The sequence below is a fragment of the Coloeus monedula genome (genome assembly GCF_965178545.1).
Source record: "Coloeus monedula genome assembly, chromosome: 23".
Lineage (NCBI taxonomy): Eukaryota > Metazoa > Chordata > Aves > Passeriformes > Corvidae > Coloeus > Coloeus monedula.
In genome coordinates, this window is record NC_138803.1 from 6,680,854 (window position 1) to 6,696,771 (window position 15,918).

At 55.9% G+C, this 15,918-nt stretch overlaps 1 protein-coding gene across 1 annotated transcript; it reads left to right on the forward strand.

Moving 5' to 3' along the window:
- Positions 1 to 1,794: 1,794 nt before the first annotated feature.
- On the forward strand, positions 1,795 to 13,536 carry LOC309581622 (uncharacterized protein C6orf132; the record flags this gene model as incomplete). The annotated part of the gene is made up of 5 exons (XM_082296323.1): positions 1,795 to 1,945; positions 5,922 to 6,037; positions 9,873 to 9,948; positions 10,274 to 13,121; positions 13,434 to 13,536. The coding sequence occupies 5 exons, from the start codon at positions 1,795 to 1,797 to the stop codon at positions 13,534 to 13,536; spliced, it is 3,294 nt and encodes a 1,097-aa protein (XP_082152449.1).
- Between the last annotated feature and the right edge of the window lie 2,382 nt (positions 13,537 to 15,918).

Genomic DNA, 15,918 nt, shown 5'->3' on the forward strand with positions numbered 1-15,918 from the left:
AGATTTTGTGGGACACCTTTGTGCACGAGCCCAGGCTCTCTCATTCCACAGGATTTTATTGGCTTCGCTTCTTAAAACAGTTCCTCTTCTCCTTCCCTTTTCCATGACTGCCTCTCTTTGTGTCCTGTTCCATTTGGTCATTCAAGGACTGTGGATATCAGCGAGCACTTTTGCCTTGCCTGTCTTGTAGAGATACTGTGTCCTTTGTCTTTCCAGCAGGGAGTGGGTCCTTCATTCCATCTGATTTCTGCTTTCGAGAGGTCCCAGGGAATTTTCCTTACATGCCACAGATTGGACTCGGTAATCTCAGAGGTCTTTTCCAACTGAACTGATCCTGCGATGCTGCGATGCTGCCTGAAGCTCAGCAGGATGCAGCTCTGCTGTTTCCCAGTTTCCATCCCACCACCACTCCTCCCCGCAGGCAGGACAATCCCTTCTCCTGCCACCCCACTAAAGCCGGTCCCTGCTGAGTGCCAGGGCGGGTGCCAGTCCGCAGCGGCGTTTCCGTCTCACAAACAGCACTTAAGATAACTGTCAGGAGAGTCCCACTAATTGCAGGGCACAAAGCCACCCCTGCTCCGGGAGCGGATTCGGGAGCCGGGAGCGGGCTGCCCGCTGCAGCCAGGGAAAGGCATCCGACCAGCGGGACGGAGCTGCGGCCCGGGTTAAATCCCCTGGAAAACGCTTTAAATCATTACAGCTCCTCTAGCACAACCACCACGGGATTGAATTTTAACTTTTTAATTCTCATTTTCCTTCCCCATTTCCCATTCATAATTCACTTTATTTAAGTGCTGCCTCACAATCTGTGCCACGATTAGACTTCCCTTTTGGAATATCATAGCAGTGCTCATTTTTCATTCCTCAAGGGGATTTAATGTGTTGCTCTAATTTGTACTTTAAGGCAAAAAAAGAAGACACTTTCCACAAGAAAAGCATCATTTCAAAGTAATTACATAAGTGATATTTATCACTGAAAAAAGAAATCTATATTGTTTTCACTCTCAAAATGTGGTAGAGAGAGAAAGAGATATAAGACCTTAACCTGAAGCTGGGAGCTGTGTTTCAGAGTTAATGTTTTGACAACTATTTGGGGTTTAAAGTTCTCCAGAATTCCCTACATTTATTAGTAGCTAGTGTTACTCATTAACTCTCAATTTTTACTTGCATGGCACAAAAAATCGTTAGCAGTGCTAGAAATTTGCTTTTGTACCTGAAACTAGAAATGGTTTGGGGTCAAGTCCCACTGGCTTTAGGGTTTTGCATCAAAAGCACTCAGACCCTCGGAGCACCCCGGTCTCACCGGGTGTTTCTGGCCTTGCCGGGGAAGCCGGGGCTCAGCAGAACGGACAGAGAAACAAAGGAGAGAGAGAAAGATCAAACCCCTCGAGGGTTCGGACCGAGGGAACGGCCGGAGCTGGGTCAGGAGGTTTGGGGTGGATATCAGGGAAAGGTTCCTCATCCAGAGGGTGGCTGGGCACTGGACCAGGCTCTCCAGAGCGCAAGGAGCGCTTGGACAAAGGTGTCAGGCACAGGGTGGGATTTCGGGGTGTCCGTGCAGGGCCGCAGCCGCGCTGGGATGATCCCCGCGCATCCCCTGCGGCTCAGGTCACTCCGTGACTCTCACACCCGAACGCTCCCGCTGTGGCCGCCCTGATCACACACCGGGGCACCTGGCGGGGGCGGGGCCGGGGGTGGGACCGTCCCCGCCCCTCCGGAGCCGCTCGGCCCCGTCCCGCGGTGCCGCGGGGATGCCCGGCCGGGAGCGCGGCGGCAGCGCCCGGCTCGGCCAGGATGAAGAAGCACCATCACCACTCGGTGCAGGGCACCTTCAGCCGCCTCTTCGGGAAGCGCCACTCCAGCCCCACCGCCACGTCCCTGTTCGCCACCAACCCGCCCTGGATCTTCACGCAGGAGGTGACCTCGGACAGCGCGGGTGGCACCGGTCAGTGTCCCCCGCCCGCCGCGAGCCGTGCGGGGTCGGGCCGGGGCGGTCGCGGGGGGAGAAGGGTGGGGTGGGGACGGGGAGCGGCGGGGGCTCCTCCAGCGCCCGGCTCGGAGGCTCCGGGAGCGCCCGGTGGGACCGGGATGCGGCAGCGCAGGTCCCGAACCTGGGCCCGAGAGGGCGCGGACGGTCCGCAGCTCGGCTGGGGCCGGCTCGCCGCTCCCGGCAAGTTAAACTTGGCTGAAAGAGGCTGATGAGTGGCTGTGAATCTGTTTTATTGCTTCCCGTCGCGCTTTCCCACGCCATGTTTGATCTGCGCCTTCCCAGGTTTTAGTTATTTACTCATGAACCTGTTTATCGCAGGGCTGCGAGCGAGGAGGGAGCTGAGGGTTGCATATTCCTCGGGATTTATTTGTGTTTCTTTGTGGTTTTAATTGCAATACGGTGCCCTGGAGGCTCATGTAGGAGGGAGCCAAATTAATAGTAATGGAGCCAGGTAGATAGAAGATAGCAGTTTGTGGATGAAGTTTGGTGGATGTAAGAGCCCAACAAACTCTTCCAAGATGAAAAAAAATGGAAGCGCTGCCTGCTGAGCTGTGCAGGGTGAAGTATTGTCTGTGAAAGCAACTGCGAGGTGGTTACACCCCAAAGGCCAAGCTGCTGAAACCAAGATAAAATGAAAATGTGACAGGCAGTTTCATGCAACTCTGCAACCTAGGAAGAAAATTGCTGATTTCTAACTGTCGTAAATCTGAGGAGGATTCAAGCTTCTCTCTGATGTGGTTTGGATTAAAAAAAAAGAAAAGAAGTTGCTGTGTCTGCTTATTACAAGCCTGATTTCCGTGGCTGCAGTTCTGCAATGGCAGTACAAAAGCGTTCTGCTCAGGTGTGGGTCAGATTGCAAAGGAAAAGCCAGGAGTCCTGAAATCTGAGCCTAAGTAACAGCTGCTGGATCACTCCTTAGCATCCTCTTGGCATTTCTGCCCTGAATGTGGCTTGTGGAGGGTGCTGTGGCAGTGCCACCAGGGCTGAGGGACCGCGTTCAGAGTGGTGTGTGTGGGTCGGTGTGAGGAAGGGTCTGCTCCCTGCTCAGCAGCGCAAGGGACAGTCCCAAGGGACAGTTCTGTTGTACCTGGGCCCCCACCCAGCCCCGTCCCTGGCCCTGTTTCTGGGACATTTCCTGCAGAGCTTCACACCAGCGCTGCTGCCAGGAGGAGGCCACTGCTCCTGCTGATCCCCACCTTAGTTTCTCATACAAAGTAAACACAAGTTAAGCAATGTGGAATGGGTGTAGGTTTGCATGTCCCTGACTCAGAGATTCCTGAATATAGTGACTGATGCCACCTCCTCCTCCTCCTCCTGGGAGCTGTGGATACCCCGGCTCAAACCTGCTGTGCCTCCTCCAGGTGATGCAACCCCCGGGGAGGAAGAAGTTCCATTACATGCATGGCAAATTGTTTATTTAATTTCCCATGGCTGAGCAAACACAAATGTCTCCAGGACAGGCTGAATGTCAAAAAGTGGCCGAAGCAAGGCCAGTCCTCTGAGCCAGCTGCTTTCCGCAGCTTCCAAGGGTGCATTTCCTGATCCCTCCTTCCAGGAAACGAAGCTGGCAGAGCTCAGGTCTTGCTGGTGACAGGCTCCCAGCAGGCAAGTCCTGTTTATCTAGCAAAGAAAACACAACTACAAGCACTTCATTTTACTTTAATTAAAGCATTCAGGGTAGCGATGCTTAGTAATCTAGGATCAAAGTCCTTGTGATCTTTAATCCAGTTTCTCACTGGGTTTACCTAGTGACTTGTTAAATATAAAACTCATCATTTCAAGTCTCAGAACTACTCTGTTGCTGCTCAGGCGGTCTGAGTCCAAACTCTCCTGTTGCCCTTAATTCCTGCTCCTTACTCACTGAATGCGGGGTCACCCACAGAATTAATCACCACAGAATCACAGAGTTTGGGTGGAAAGGGACCTTAAAAGTCATCTCATTCCACTCCCTGTCATGGGCAGGGACACCTTCCACTAGGTCAGATTGCTCCAAGTCCCATCCAACCCAGCCTTGAACACTTCCAGGCAATTTGCTGGCACCTCTGTCCTCCTTGGGATTCCAGAAGCTCCTCTTGTGTGCTCAGGCCCCTCCCAGGCAGGGAAGTGGTAAAATCTTGGTAGGACCAGGCTGACTGAAGCACAGGTTGATTGGTGATTTGAAAGCTGAAGAAAATGTTCTTTGTGTAAAGAATCTTCTGTGGTGGGAGAAGTTTGGTGTCAGGGAGAGGAAGCTGCAATTGCCTGGAAGGGCAGTGATAGCACCCTGGATACTTCTGGGGGTGTCCCAGGGTAACTTGGGGGGTGCTGGGTGGGAGAAGGGAAAAGCTGACATGCTTCTGGACTCAGTGGTGTGTTTCAAGGTTGTGTGGAATTCATCTGCCTCCAACTCTTCAGCAGAGGCTGTGCTGCCTCATGCCCAGCCCCTGGTGTGGTCACGTTCTTCATTCCAGGTGTTCATGCAAGTGCTTTCCTTCTGTGGGATGCACACACAGGCGTTTGCCCTCCTCTTTTTTCACCAGACCTGGTGTAAAGCTGTTTCCTTGGGAGCTTCCTCCTGATTTCTGCCCATCCAAGGAGGGCAGAGACTTGGTGACAACCACAGCCAGTGCCAGGGCAGTGTGTGATGGGGTGGGGACCCTGGCACTGGGTCAGGCAGTGTGGGGAGGGCACACCAAGGGCGAGCAGGGACCCACAGGAGGGAGTGGGACACTGGCTGGGGCTGTGGCAGAGGCCGTGGCTTGCACAGTCTCATCAGGGACTCTGGGGCACGGAGCTCCTTGGCCACAGACCCGCTTTGGAGAGCGCTGCCTTTGGGTTTGGGAGGCTTGGAAGTGCAGCCCAGAGCTTACACAACCCTCACCCTTCTGCTCCTCAGCTTCCCATACTGGACAGGACCTGTTTCTGTGCCTCACACTTCAGCAGGGGCTCAGCTTTGAGGTCTGTGCTCCCAGACTTTTTAGGGAAGGGGGCAAAAGAAGAAAGCTTTTTACTTGGTGTCTGCATTTTGGGGTGGAGGTTGCTTGGTTCTTCCTCCTTCCTCTCCTCCCTTCCTCACTATTGAAATCTCTTGTTGGGAACTCTCCTGCAGTTTTCCCTTCAATCACAGCCATTTTGTTGCTTCCCCCTCCTTCCCCAAACCCTCAGATTTTCTTTAATGTCGGTCTCCTTGGCTACGAGTTATTTGTGTATCTCCTTCCAGCCAAGGTGGGGTTTACGTGCTTCAGTATTTCTGCTTGTTAATTCATGCTGCTAATCAGACACAAAGAATGTAATTAAATTAATTTTATGAGCTTTATTCACTGTCAGAAAAAAAACGGCCCAAGAGGTGTGGTTCAAGGTGAAAGCACAAGGCTGGGAACCAGGAATTCCTGATGCCTTCTCCTGCTTGTCACACCAGGACCCTGTGACTTCCTGCCTTGGTGTCTCCCTCCATCCACAGCAGTATTTTGTGGGAAGTCACCTAAAGCAGGCTGGAGTGTGGGAGTGTTGTGAAGCACCTGGAATCACCTCTGGGTTGGATGCCAGTGCTCTGCCCACAGAGTGCTCAGCAGGGGAGGAAGGGCAGGAGCTGTCCCTCCTCCTGGTCAGCTCTGCTGCTGCCTCCCCCCTCAATTCCAGCTGCTCAGATCAGGATTGGATCCTCCTGAGCTGCTTCAGTTCCACCCCCGGAGCTCAGGGAAGGCTCTCCGTGCTCTGCAGGTGTGTGACAGGGTTGTGAGTGCCTGTCCTGCACACACAGGACCTTTCTCTCCCTGTCTTCCACTCACCTCCAAGACACCCAGGTTTTCCTCAGAATCTGGTGGGTTTTGCCCATTCCTGGCAGCTGATGCAGCAAATTCTCCACAGCTCTTTTTAAAATTCCGCAGTGTCCGGTGTTGGTTGCCCACTGCCCAAGCTCAGTGCTGCTGTTAACAGTCTGCTCTCCCCTCAGGTGATGTGATCGAGGTGTATTACGGTGACAATCGCTTTGGGACAGTGACAGACTCTGGCACAGCAACGCTTAAGCCCCGTCCAAGGGTCCGGCCGCTGCTGACATTCCTGCCCCTGGTGAGTGCCCGAGTCACTGCTGGGGTGGAACTGGTGCCCAGAACCAGCCGGGCTGGCTGCTGCTCTCAGCCCCTACCCGAGGGAGAGAAGAAATGAAAGCAAAACCACTCTGTAATGACGCTGGGTACGAGGGATTAGGAGGTGATCTGAGTTCAGGGCTGGTGTGGGACATAGACGAGGCACTCGGGGGAGAGGCGTGAGCACCGTCAGACTTGCATTTTCAATTAAAGAATAATTGCTGAGCATGGAGATGATAGATCAGGCTTGCACTGCAGTTTATCTCCCCACTGCTGGCAGGATCTGTCCCGGGATCAGGCAGTTGCTGGAGCCAGCAGTGCTGAACCGAGTGCTGCTGCAGCAGAGGAATCAGGAGGTGATGCTGTGGGTGTGCAGGGGATGATTCTTTCCCAGCAGAGCTGCCAGTGCTCCAGCAGCAGCTGGGAGCAGGGCCTGGAGCAGCAAGGGCCAACACAGCCAGAGCAGAGGGCCTGGAGGTGGCTTTAACTCCAGAAGCCACACTTGCTTGTGGCTGGCTAGGGACCCCATGCTGCACTTTCCAGAGGTCTTATCCCCTAAAGAGCACAGTGAGGCACAGGATTCACAGAATGGTGGTCTGGGTTGGAAGGGACCTTAAAGCTCATCTTGTTCCACCCCCTGCCGCTAGAGCAGGGTGCTCAGAGAGGCTCCGGAGATATCAGCAGCTAAATTGAAGTGATACCTGCAGGTCAGGAGGTCAGTGAAGACAGTAAAACGCTGAAATCCTTTGGTCTTGACAAGGAGGTGACCTCTGCTAATGGAAGTGTGTGTGGTAGAGGAATTAACAAGTCCTAAGGGCTGTCACCCAAGGCCTGGTGCTCTGCTGCTGCCTGCAGAGGCACAGCTGGCCCTGGGGCTCCTTTTCCCTTGTGAGGGTCCCTCACAAACCTGGGCTTTAACTGAAGGAATAGTAGGAAAAGGCAGCATTTTGAAGGATCGGTCTGTGTTGGATGTTTGCACTATTTTGGGGAGGTTTGATCATGATTTGATCAGGCACAGACTCTTCTGCTGCCACGTACATACCTGCACCGGGTACACACCTGCACGGGGCTGTTCTGCAGCTCCTGCCTTAACCCTTTCCCCCCACCCACGGGGAGCAGCTCCGAGTGAGTCAGGAGGATGCACACGCCCTTCCCCGCAGCTCCTGTGCCTCTGCACCTGGCAGCTCTTCCCACACGGAGCAGCTTCCCTTCCCCCGTGGCCCTGGGCTGTCCCACACGGAATCGCAGCAGGGATTTCAGGAGAGGGGTCCCCCCACGTCCCCCTGCCCACCTGGCTTCCCCAGCACTGCAGCTGCAGGCAGGGCTTTGGCATCCCAGGGGAATAAATGCCTTCAGCAAACCACCAGACTGCCCTAGCTCAAAAACAAGTTTAGGGACAGCTCTTCATATTCAGAGAGATCCTTGGCCTCTCCGAGCCCCCGGGGTGCTCAGCAGTTGTATTTTGGGGTGGCTTTTGTAACGGGCAGCCTCAAACCTTGGTCATTTAATGGGTGGGAAGAGGGGGCTCCTGAGAGCCCGGGGAGCTGGGGACCCTGTGGACGGGCAGGCTCCCTGCACTGGGGACGTCTGACTGTTCCAGGGATGAAAAGTGATTCCTGGTGGTTACAGTGAAAGCTTCCCCCCACGGGATCCTCAGCAGGCACAAATCTGATTCAGGTACCACAAACTGGAAATGCAGGTTCCTGGCACAGCACCCTGAGCCTGCTCTGAATCAGCTGGAGGTTTTCTGGGCTGGCCACACCCCGAGCAAACCCCCGGAACAATCTTGCCAGTCATGTCCGCAGACTGGCAGCGTGCTGGGGATGCTTTCCATTTTAGAAGCCAGCTCATGACGTGGGGATGGGTGGTTTTTGAGAGATGCTGAGCATTAGCAACTGCCACAGAAGGTTTTGGCGATGAACAGGCTTGCCCAGTTTGAAATGGCACGTCCAAAATTACTGCTCCTTTATGAAGTGCAGACTGTGTCCTCCAGCTTTGCATAGCTCTCTTCTGACTGCCAGTCCCTTTCCACCGCTGTCCAGGCAGGTGATGCATATGCTGCTTGTAATGCAGAGCTCAGACACCTTTGTTTCCCTGTACATGGGCAGGTACCCTCAGGGTGCTCTGGAAACCAGCAGCAATGGATTTCCACAGCGAATGGGAACTGCTGGGATTTTTTTCTTTGTGGTTTTGGAGTCTCATTGCTCTGGACAATTTAACTATCAGCTCTTGAAGTGCCTCTCTTGGCCTTTGGCTTCCCTCTGGCTTTCAGAGGAAGTTAAGGATCTGCGCTCATGCCTTTGCAGACCTTGGCTTCTCCATCAGCACGGGGTTGTCTGATCCTTTGTGCAATCCCAGGAATGTGAATTCCCACTCACTCCTGGCTCACCAGTAACTGGCTCATTTCTTTGTGGTTGTAGAGGATCTTTGGTCATCTGCAGGGTGATGGACGTAGCAAGTGAAATATGTGTATTTTCCTATTATTTTGGCCAAAGCTGGGGCATTCCAGGGCTCTTCTGCAGGAGCCCAGGTGCTGCTGTTGAATCAGCTCTGCCCCAGCAGCTCCTGAGCTCCCCAGACACGGCACTGTGTAACCGTAATGTGCCTGGATGGGCCTGGATGAACAAATCCAACCTGACCTTTGATCAAGGAGACTTTGGAATCCCGTAGCAATTTGATGTAAAAATGGTGATAATGGCAGTGAAAGGCAAAGGGCAGGGGGTCAATCATTATCCAGGCTTTTGTGTGCAGGAAATGGCTTGGGGAGCGGCGCAGGCTGATGGCAGGATAACATTTCCTTTGTCAAGGGCTGTTAACAGCGCAAACAGCTGCCTGGGGTGAGCAGGAAAGCCGCAGGGTGGATGTGGAGCCTGGGGATGGGGCAGCGTGTCCCCGACCACTGCCCGCGCCGTGTCCCTCGCTGGACGCTCCCTCGGAGCTTTGTGTCTTTCCGACACACTCGTGGTGCCCCAGGCTGTCCCCGGGCCCTGGCGAGTGGCAGCCGGGCCGTGCTGGCCACCGCCGTCCGTGCCCGGCTCGGCAGCGCCGTGTGTTCCGTGGGTGCCGGAGCGTCCCCGAGCCCCCGCAGCCCCGCAGAGCCAGCCCAGCCCCAGTCCCGGGGCCAGCAGCGGCTTTGTGCTGCTGGCAGCGCCCCATGGGCGCTCCGGGTGAGTCAGCCTGCCCGAATGGCTCACGCTGGGTGGCTCTAATTACCCGCAGTGCCCTCGCTTTAGGCGTCCTCCCAGATGTGTAGGCTGCTAAATTGCTGGTCCTGTCCCAGCTAAAGGCGCTGCTGAGTTCTCAGCTTGAATGTGAAGGGAGTAATTGAGAGCGAAGCCACACAAGGAGCAGTTTTCCCCAGAGTGTTCAGATATGCTGGTGCCAGTATCCCAGAAGGCTGGAGGTCTGTCTGTGGCCTCAGCGCGGTGTGTACGTGACTGTGGCAGCGCTTGCTGCAGAAAAATACCCTCCAAACCCAGGGGAGCTGCTCAATTTGCTGGTACATGGATGGTGAGGAGCCGGTGCTGCTGCTGGTGGGCCGGGGAGCCCCGAGGGGAGATGTGAAATAGCTGAGCTCCTCTCCTGCCCTCGCACCTGACCATGGGGGAATTGTGTCCGTGGCCTGTGCAGCCTTGAACACTTCACTCATCCCCTCAAACCCTGTCAACAGCAGCTTCCACAGGGACCTCCATATCGCAGAAACTGCCCTGGATCCCATCAGGCTCCAGTTTGTGTGGACAAATTACTGGCTGCTTGTCAGCCCTTCGCTCTGATCCCTGGGCGTAAAACTGACAGCTCTGTTTTCTCAACTCTTGCAGAACGCCCAAGAATCCCATGGGGTGGCTGTGCCAACGCCGTCGGTGCCAGAAGACTTTGAGGAAAAGGCAGCTCTTGGTAAGGGATCTTCTCTGTGGAGTCCTGGCCAGCACAAAGTGCTCACCGTGCCCTCGGGGCAGGAAGTGTGTGTGTACCGAGCTCTGGAGCAGACAGTCTGCTCATATATTTTCATGCTAAAATAGAGTCTGCTATTAATTATTTTTTGAAGTAATTGAAAATTAATTAATTCCTGAGGGGTGAGGCAGAGTGGCTGTTTGAGTTCAGAAAGTTTTAGACAAGCCTAGCAAGGGGCTGGCTCCCTGGGAGGGCCACTGGCACAGGTCAGGCTGGCTCAGTGCTGATGGAGAGGTGCTCACACGGCTGTGCTCTCGCTGCTTTCCAGGCTCTGGCTCCCAGGTCAATGGCAATTATCGGATTTACAGCTCAGTGGGGGACCTGCGCCCACAGGCCCTCGACAGCGATGACGTGGATGAAGACATCCCCCCACCGCCATCGGTGCCCCCACCACCCCCTCCAGCAGCACCGGTGCCTGTGCCACCCCCTCCGGCCTCGCCGGTCCCTCCACCCCCCGAAATGCTGCCACCGCCACCGCCACCTGAGATTGTGCCACCACCTCCTGCCGTGGCAGCCCCGCCGCCTCCCACCTCTGCCCTGTCCTCCCCCAGCACTCCGGCTCCTCCAGACTTCATCCCACCAGCCCCGCCGGGTGCCCGGGACCCCGCACCCTTCGCCCCCAGCATCTCCAAGTGGAAGTCGGAGACGGTGCTGAACACGAGGCAGGCGGATGCCGAGGGGCCGCTCTGCCCTGCCGAGGCTGGGGCGCCCGCAGCCCCCAGCCCCAAGGAGAGCCTGCAGCCCAAGCCCGAGCCCCACCTCACCTTCCCCAGGTCGTTCAAGGTGCCGCCGCCGGCCCCGGCGCGCTCCTCGTCCATCCCGGTGCAGGAGGGCCAGCCCGGCCGGCAGGAGCCCATCCCCAGGCAGCCGCACGCCCGGCCTCCCCTCCCACCCTGCTTCACCATCAGACCCGCGGCCAAGGCGCGGCTGGGAGAAGCCGAGCAGAGAAATTCCGGGCTCAGACAGGGCGTTGGGAAGCCAGCTGTACCCCCTCCACTGAGCCCCAAGCCGGGCCCAGGGCTCAGCCAAGGGGCAAATGCCACCGGCCACCGGTCCCTGCTGCCGGGCTCAGAGGGGGAGAAGATTCCCCAGCTGAAAACAGCTGGGAGAGACTCCCCTCCAAAATCTGAACCTCTCACTGCTAACGACCTGGATCTCCCTCCTCCGGACTACCCGACCTGTGAGGATGACTGGAAGGATGCCAACAACCTGAACAGGCTGAGGGATGAGCTCTCGGCCCTGCTGCGCTCCCCGCGCCGGGAGGAGAGGCCGCTGGAGAAGCTGGGTGCTCCCCAGCCCATGGACAGCAGTACCGGCCGTGCTGGCAGCCGTGAGCCAGGGCTCAGCCAGCCCCAGCTCGCCAGGAAGGACATGGAGTTATCCAAGGGAGGGGAGAGCGAGAAGGAGGTGCCCAGCAGCCCCCCCAGCACCAACGGGGGCTCTCCCAGCACAGCGATCACCAGCCCAGAGAGCAACCCTGCCCCACAGCCCCGCAGTGTGATGATGATCAGGAACGAGCTGGAGGCTATGCTGTCCCTGAAGAAAGAGGGGAAACCTGCTCCAGGGCTCAGCAGCCAGAAGCAGGGTGTGGAGAATGGCATCAGCACCCCGGAAGTGAGGAAGAGCCCCCCTGACCTGAGGAAGAGCCCCCCTGGCACGAGTGACTCAGTGGTGCCAAAACCGGTCCCCAGCCCACTCCCAACGCGGGTGGCTGCTGTGGAGAAGGATGAGACAGATCACAAGGACCATCCTGCTCCTGCTGCTGGCAAGGCCACAGAGACCGTGAGCCCTGCTCCTGGGTCCCTCAACAGCAGCGTGAGCCCCCCAGACCCACCTCAGGGACCAGCAGAGGAGCCCCCTGCTCCCACCCCCCCATCACCCCCTGTGTCCCCTGCACAGAGCCCGGCACCACAGCCCAGCTCAGCCGTCTTCCAGTACAAAGTGCACCAGGCTGGGGCCAGCTCGGCTGAGCTGCCCCATGCCCTGGGCTCAGCTGAAACCCCCTGCCCTGGGAGCTCAGCCAGGAGCCCCCCGGACACCTCGGGAGCAGGGCAGGAGGAGGTGCTGATCCACCCCGTGACGGGGGAGCGCGTGGAGCGGGGCTCACCCATGGCCCTGCTGCTGGCAGCCCGGCAGCGCGCCCAGCGGGGCCGCCAGGGCGGGGACGGGGCAGCCGCGCTGAGGGCGAAGCCGCCTCTGAGACTCAGCAGTGCCTCGTCGGACACCACCTCCACCAGCTTCTTCCGCCACGAGTCCAAGCCCTACTCCTTCACCGTGGTGCCTCGGCCCTCTGCGGCCAGTCCAGCGGGGTCCGGTTGGAGCAAACCCCCCTCTTTCTCCAGCTCCTCGGAGCAGGGCCGGGACGTGCGGGCAGTGGGTGAGGCACAGCCCTCCGGGCCCCGGCGAGCCGCTGCCTCCAGCCTGCTCCGGGGCCTGCTGGACTCGGGGCAGCCGAGCCAGCCCAGCCCAGCCTGCCACAGAGTGCCCAAGGAGGAGGAGAATGGGGACACGGCGCTGGACTATGGGATTATCCCCCCACCTCCCGAATTCAGCAACGAGGTGGATGAGGGTCCCCTCCCAAGTCGGGAGGAGAACCGCAAGTGCCCCAGTGTCCCTGACAGCAGCCGGGGCTCAGGTGAGCCACGCTATTTCAGGTGGTCTGGCTACAGCCGCAGCTGCGGGGGCAGCCAGGAGCCAGCAGCTCCACCGCCCTTGGAGAAGAGCTGGAGGAACGGCGACTTCACGCCCCAGTGCCTGGATTACAGCAGCTCCACGAGTTTCCCCAGCCACGGCCCCAACCCACGCCCGCTGATCAAGAAGCGCCTGTACATGTCGGAGCCCGACAGCTCCTACCCCCGGGCAGCCGCAGCCCCCCGGGCCTCAGGCACCCTCTCCTCCGCCCTCTCCTCCTACAGCCCCGGGGGGTTCAGCTCCACAGCCGGGGCTCAGAGCCGCCTGGGCTCTGCCCACAGGAACAGCCCCTCGAGCGCCCAGGGCAGGCGGGCATCCACGGACGCTGCTGGGAAGCCCACGGCGTACGGCAGCACCGGGGCTGACGCCAAGTACAAGGGGCAGAACGGGGACTTCTCTCCTGCCAGCGTGCTGACAGCCAGCAGGTACGTGTCCCCCTAAGCCCACCCCTTCCTGTCCTCGGTGTCCCTAACCGGCCCCAGAGCAGCACCAGGGCTCCAGTGATGTCGCTGCCCCTTGGCTCGTGCTCACTCCCGGCTCCTCCTGCTCTCCTGGTCCAAGGGCAGTGGCTGTTCCGTGGCTCCTCCCTGGTGCCAGCTGTGACCCTGGTGCCCATCTCCCTCCCCTCCCCACCTCACTGAGTGGAGACATGAAGCAGTAAAGTACATCATTGCAAGGCTGACTAAACGCCAAGGTCTGCCTGGCTTTCAGTGACTTCCCCTCTGTTTCCCCTCCAGGCCTGCCCACGGCACCTCGCAGTACGGGGGACCCACCAACACCTTCACGGTCAGGCCGGGCACTCGCCAGCCCATCTCCTACGCCTACCAGAGCCACCGGTAGGCCGGACCTCGGGGCTGCCCTGCTGGCGTCCGGCCGGGGAAGGGCGAGAACGCGCCTGGCTTGGTCTTTTCCTTCTCCACGGGCACCAGGGGACAGTCCCAACCCAGCCTAAAAATGCACTGCTTCAAACTGCTGATGACGAAGGTGGGGAGCGAGCCCGAGACTTGGACTTTTCTCAAAAAAGACTGTCATGGAGAGTAGTTACTGCGGAGGGCAGGCTGCTGCCTTGTTACATGAGCTAACGTGGTTTCCCTTTTTCCCATTTTCCCTCCCGGATTATTTTCAGAATTGCAGTCTAGGAAAGCCAAAGAGCATCTTTAGCTCTCTTTAAAGAGTATCACCACTGGAAAGATGGATTTCAGTTTGTTTTTTTTAATTGGGTTAACTCCAGCATGTTTGGGAGCAGGGAGAAACCAACTCGGAGATGTGCACAATGGAAGCAAAGCAGTGTATAGCTAAATGTCAGGGATTAAAATAGGAATGTGAGGCCAGTGGGATAGGAGGAGAGTTTAGGATGCCTAGATCCTTACCCTTTCTGTCCTTCAGGAGTCTGGAGCAAATGAATTACGCCTTAAACCCAGCTCTGGGCAGTCAGGGCCTGTCCTGCCGAGCTGGGCTCTGACCCCTTCTCCAGGAGCACTTTCGGGAGCAGGGGCCTTGCTTTGCTGTGCCTTTTGGTCACTGTAAATGTTTCTGTTGGTAATTATTCCTCATGGAAGGAGGCTGTGAGGCCTGGCTGGATGGCTGTAAAGCACTTTGGAGACACAGGACATGGAGCAATCCTTTTCCTTTGGCGGGTGGGTGCCAGCGACTCGCCAAGGTGCTGTGCTGCTGGTGCTCTCCCCGAGGGGTCTCTTGCCACTTCACACCCCTGTAACCTCCCCCCCAGTGTCCTTATAAACTCTTCTACTGAGACTTGGCTTCCATCTCTGCTTTGGGGACCGAGAAGCTAAATTCCAGTGTGACTGTATTTATCCTCGTGGTGTGTGGGGTGTCTGCAGTGACACCCCGAAGGGAGCTGGCTCCCGGTGTTTCCCTCAGTGCTTTTCCAGGTGCTGGGTGTGCAAACCTGTCCCTGCTTCCCGCTGGTGCCTCTGAGAGCTGGTGGTGGCTGTGCAGGGCTGGGAGGTGTGAGTAGCCTTAAAGAGGGTTTTAGCCTTCAGAGTGAGCCATGGGGTCTCACGACAGCTGACCTGAGCTGTGAATAGCCAGCGTCCTGAAACTAGAAATAGAGAATCTTCCTCGTAGGTAAACTTGCTGAAAGTCACTGTAAGATAACTGTAAAAACGTGTAGAGAATATTTTCTAATCACTGACAAACTAAAAGCACTTTGAGACATTAGTCTATTTTTATGGAAAGCACTTTCTATTTTCAATGCTATAAATACCACTGGTTCCACTCCAGCTTACCCTGCCTTGCACACACCTGTACGTGGCCTGCAAGCAGATCGTGCTCTACAGTTCAGCTCAAAATCAGGGATAAATTTTCCTTCACGGTGGAATTCTCAAAAGTTATCTTGATACTTGTATCATGTCATTGAGATTCTGTTTTATTTCTAGCTTCACCTAATAATTTAACAGCCCGTTCAGATATTGCAGCAGCTTTAAAGTAGTCTGAACTTTACTTTGCTGTGAATAAAATGAAAATGCAAATAAAATAATCAGTCTAATAGCTAATTCAAAGGGCATTTTTATGCCAGTAAGTTGCAGTGACTTGGAAGATTTCCATTGCTCACCCCAGCCAATATTGAAATCATAGACTTTAAATATCTGGGGGTTGGTTTTAAAAAAATATTCATGGAGAAAAGTGACTAAGGAGTAACTATAAGGATATTTAAGTGTGCCAAGTGTCACGTGGAATACCACCCGCCCCAAAATACAGCATCTTGAGGATTCTTATTCATCTGTGGAAGTAAATCCGTGATCCTCTTTGAGGGGTTTCAGGGTCATGTTTTAGTATTGGATGAAGTTTCACCAGTTTAATTTGAAAGCAAAGAAGTCACTTTGATAACATTGCAACTTAATGGTTTTTTTTTCCTGATACTTTTTTTTTTTCCAAAATAGTAAGCTATAATTGCAAATGAGCTCTCAAAAACAATTTTAAGGCTGGGTGGGCGATTTCAGCTTTTGATATTGACTTTGCCCAGAAGTGGGGAGGGCAGGGGGTGTGTGTGCAATTTTCCACCTCAAGAATTGGAATCTCCCCAGCACAAGTTTTTTTCTTTTTAGAGAAAAATGTGACACTCCCATGGTGGCACTAGCTTTGAATGTCACATTTGCTACTTCACCCAGACACACAATTCTTGTGTAGTCAAAATATAGTCTTAGACACCATGGAGTGTCCCATTTCTAGCAGATAAATTTGTTTTAATTTAGTATTAGA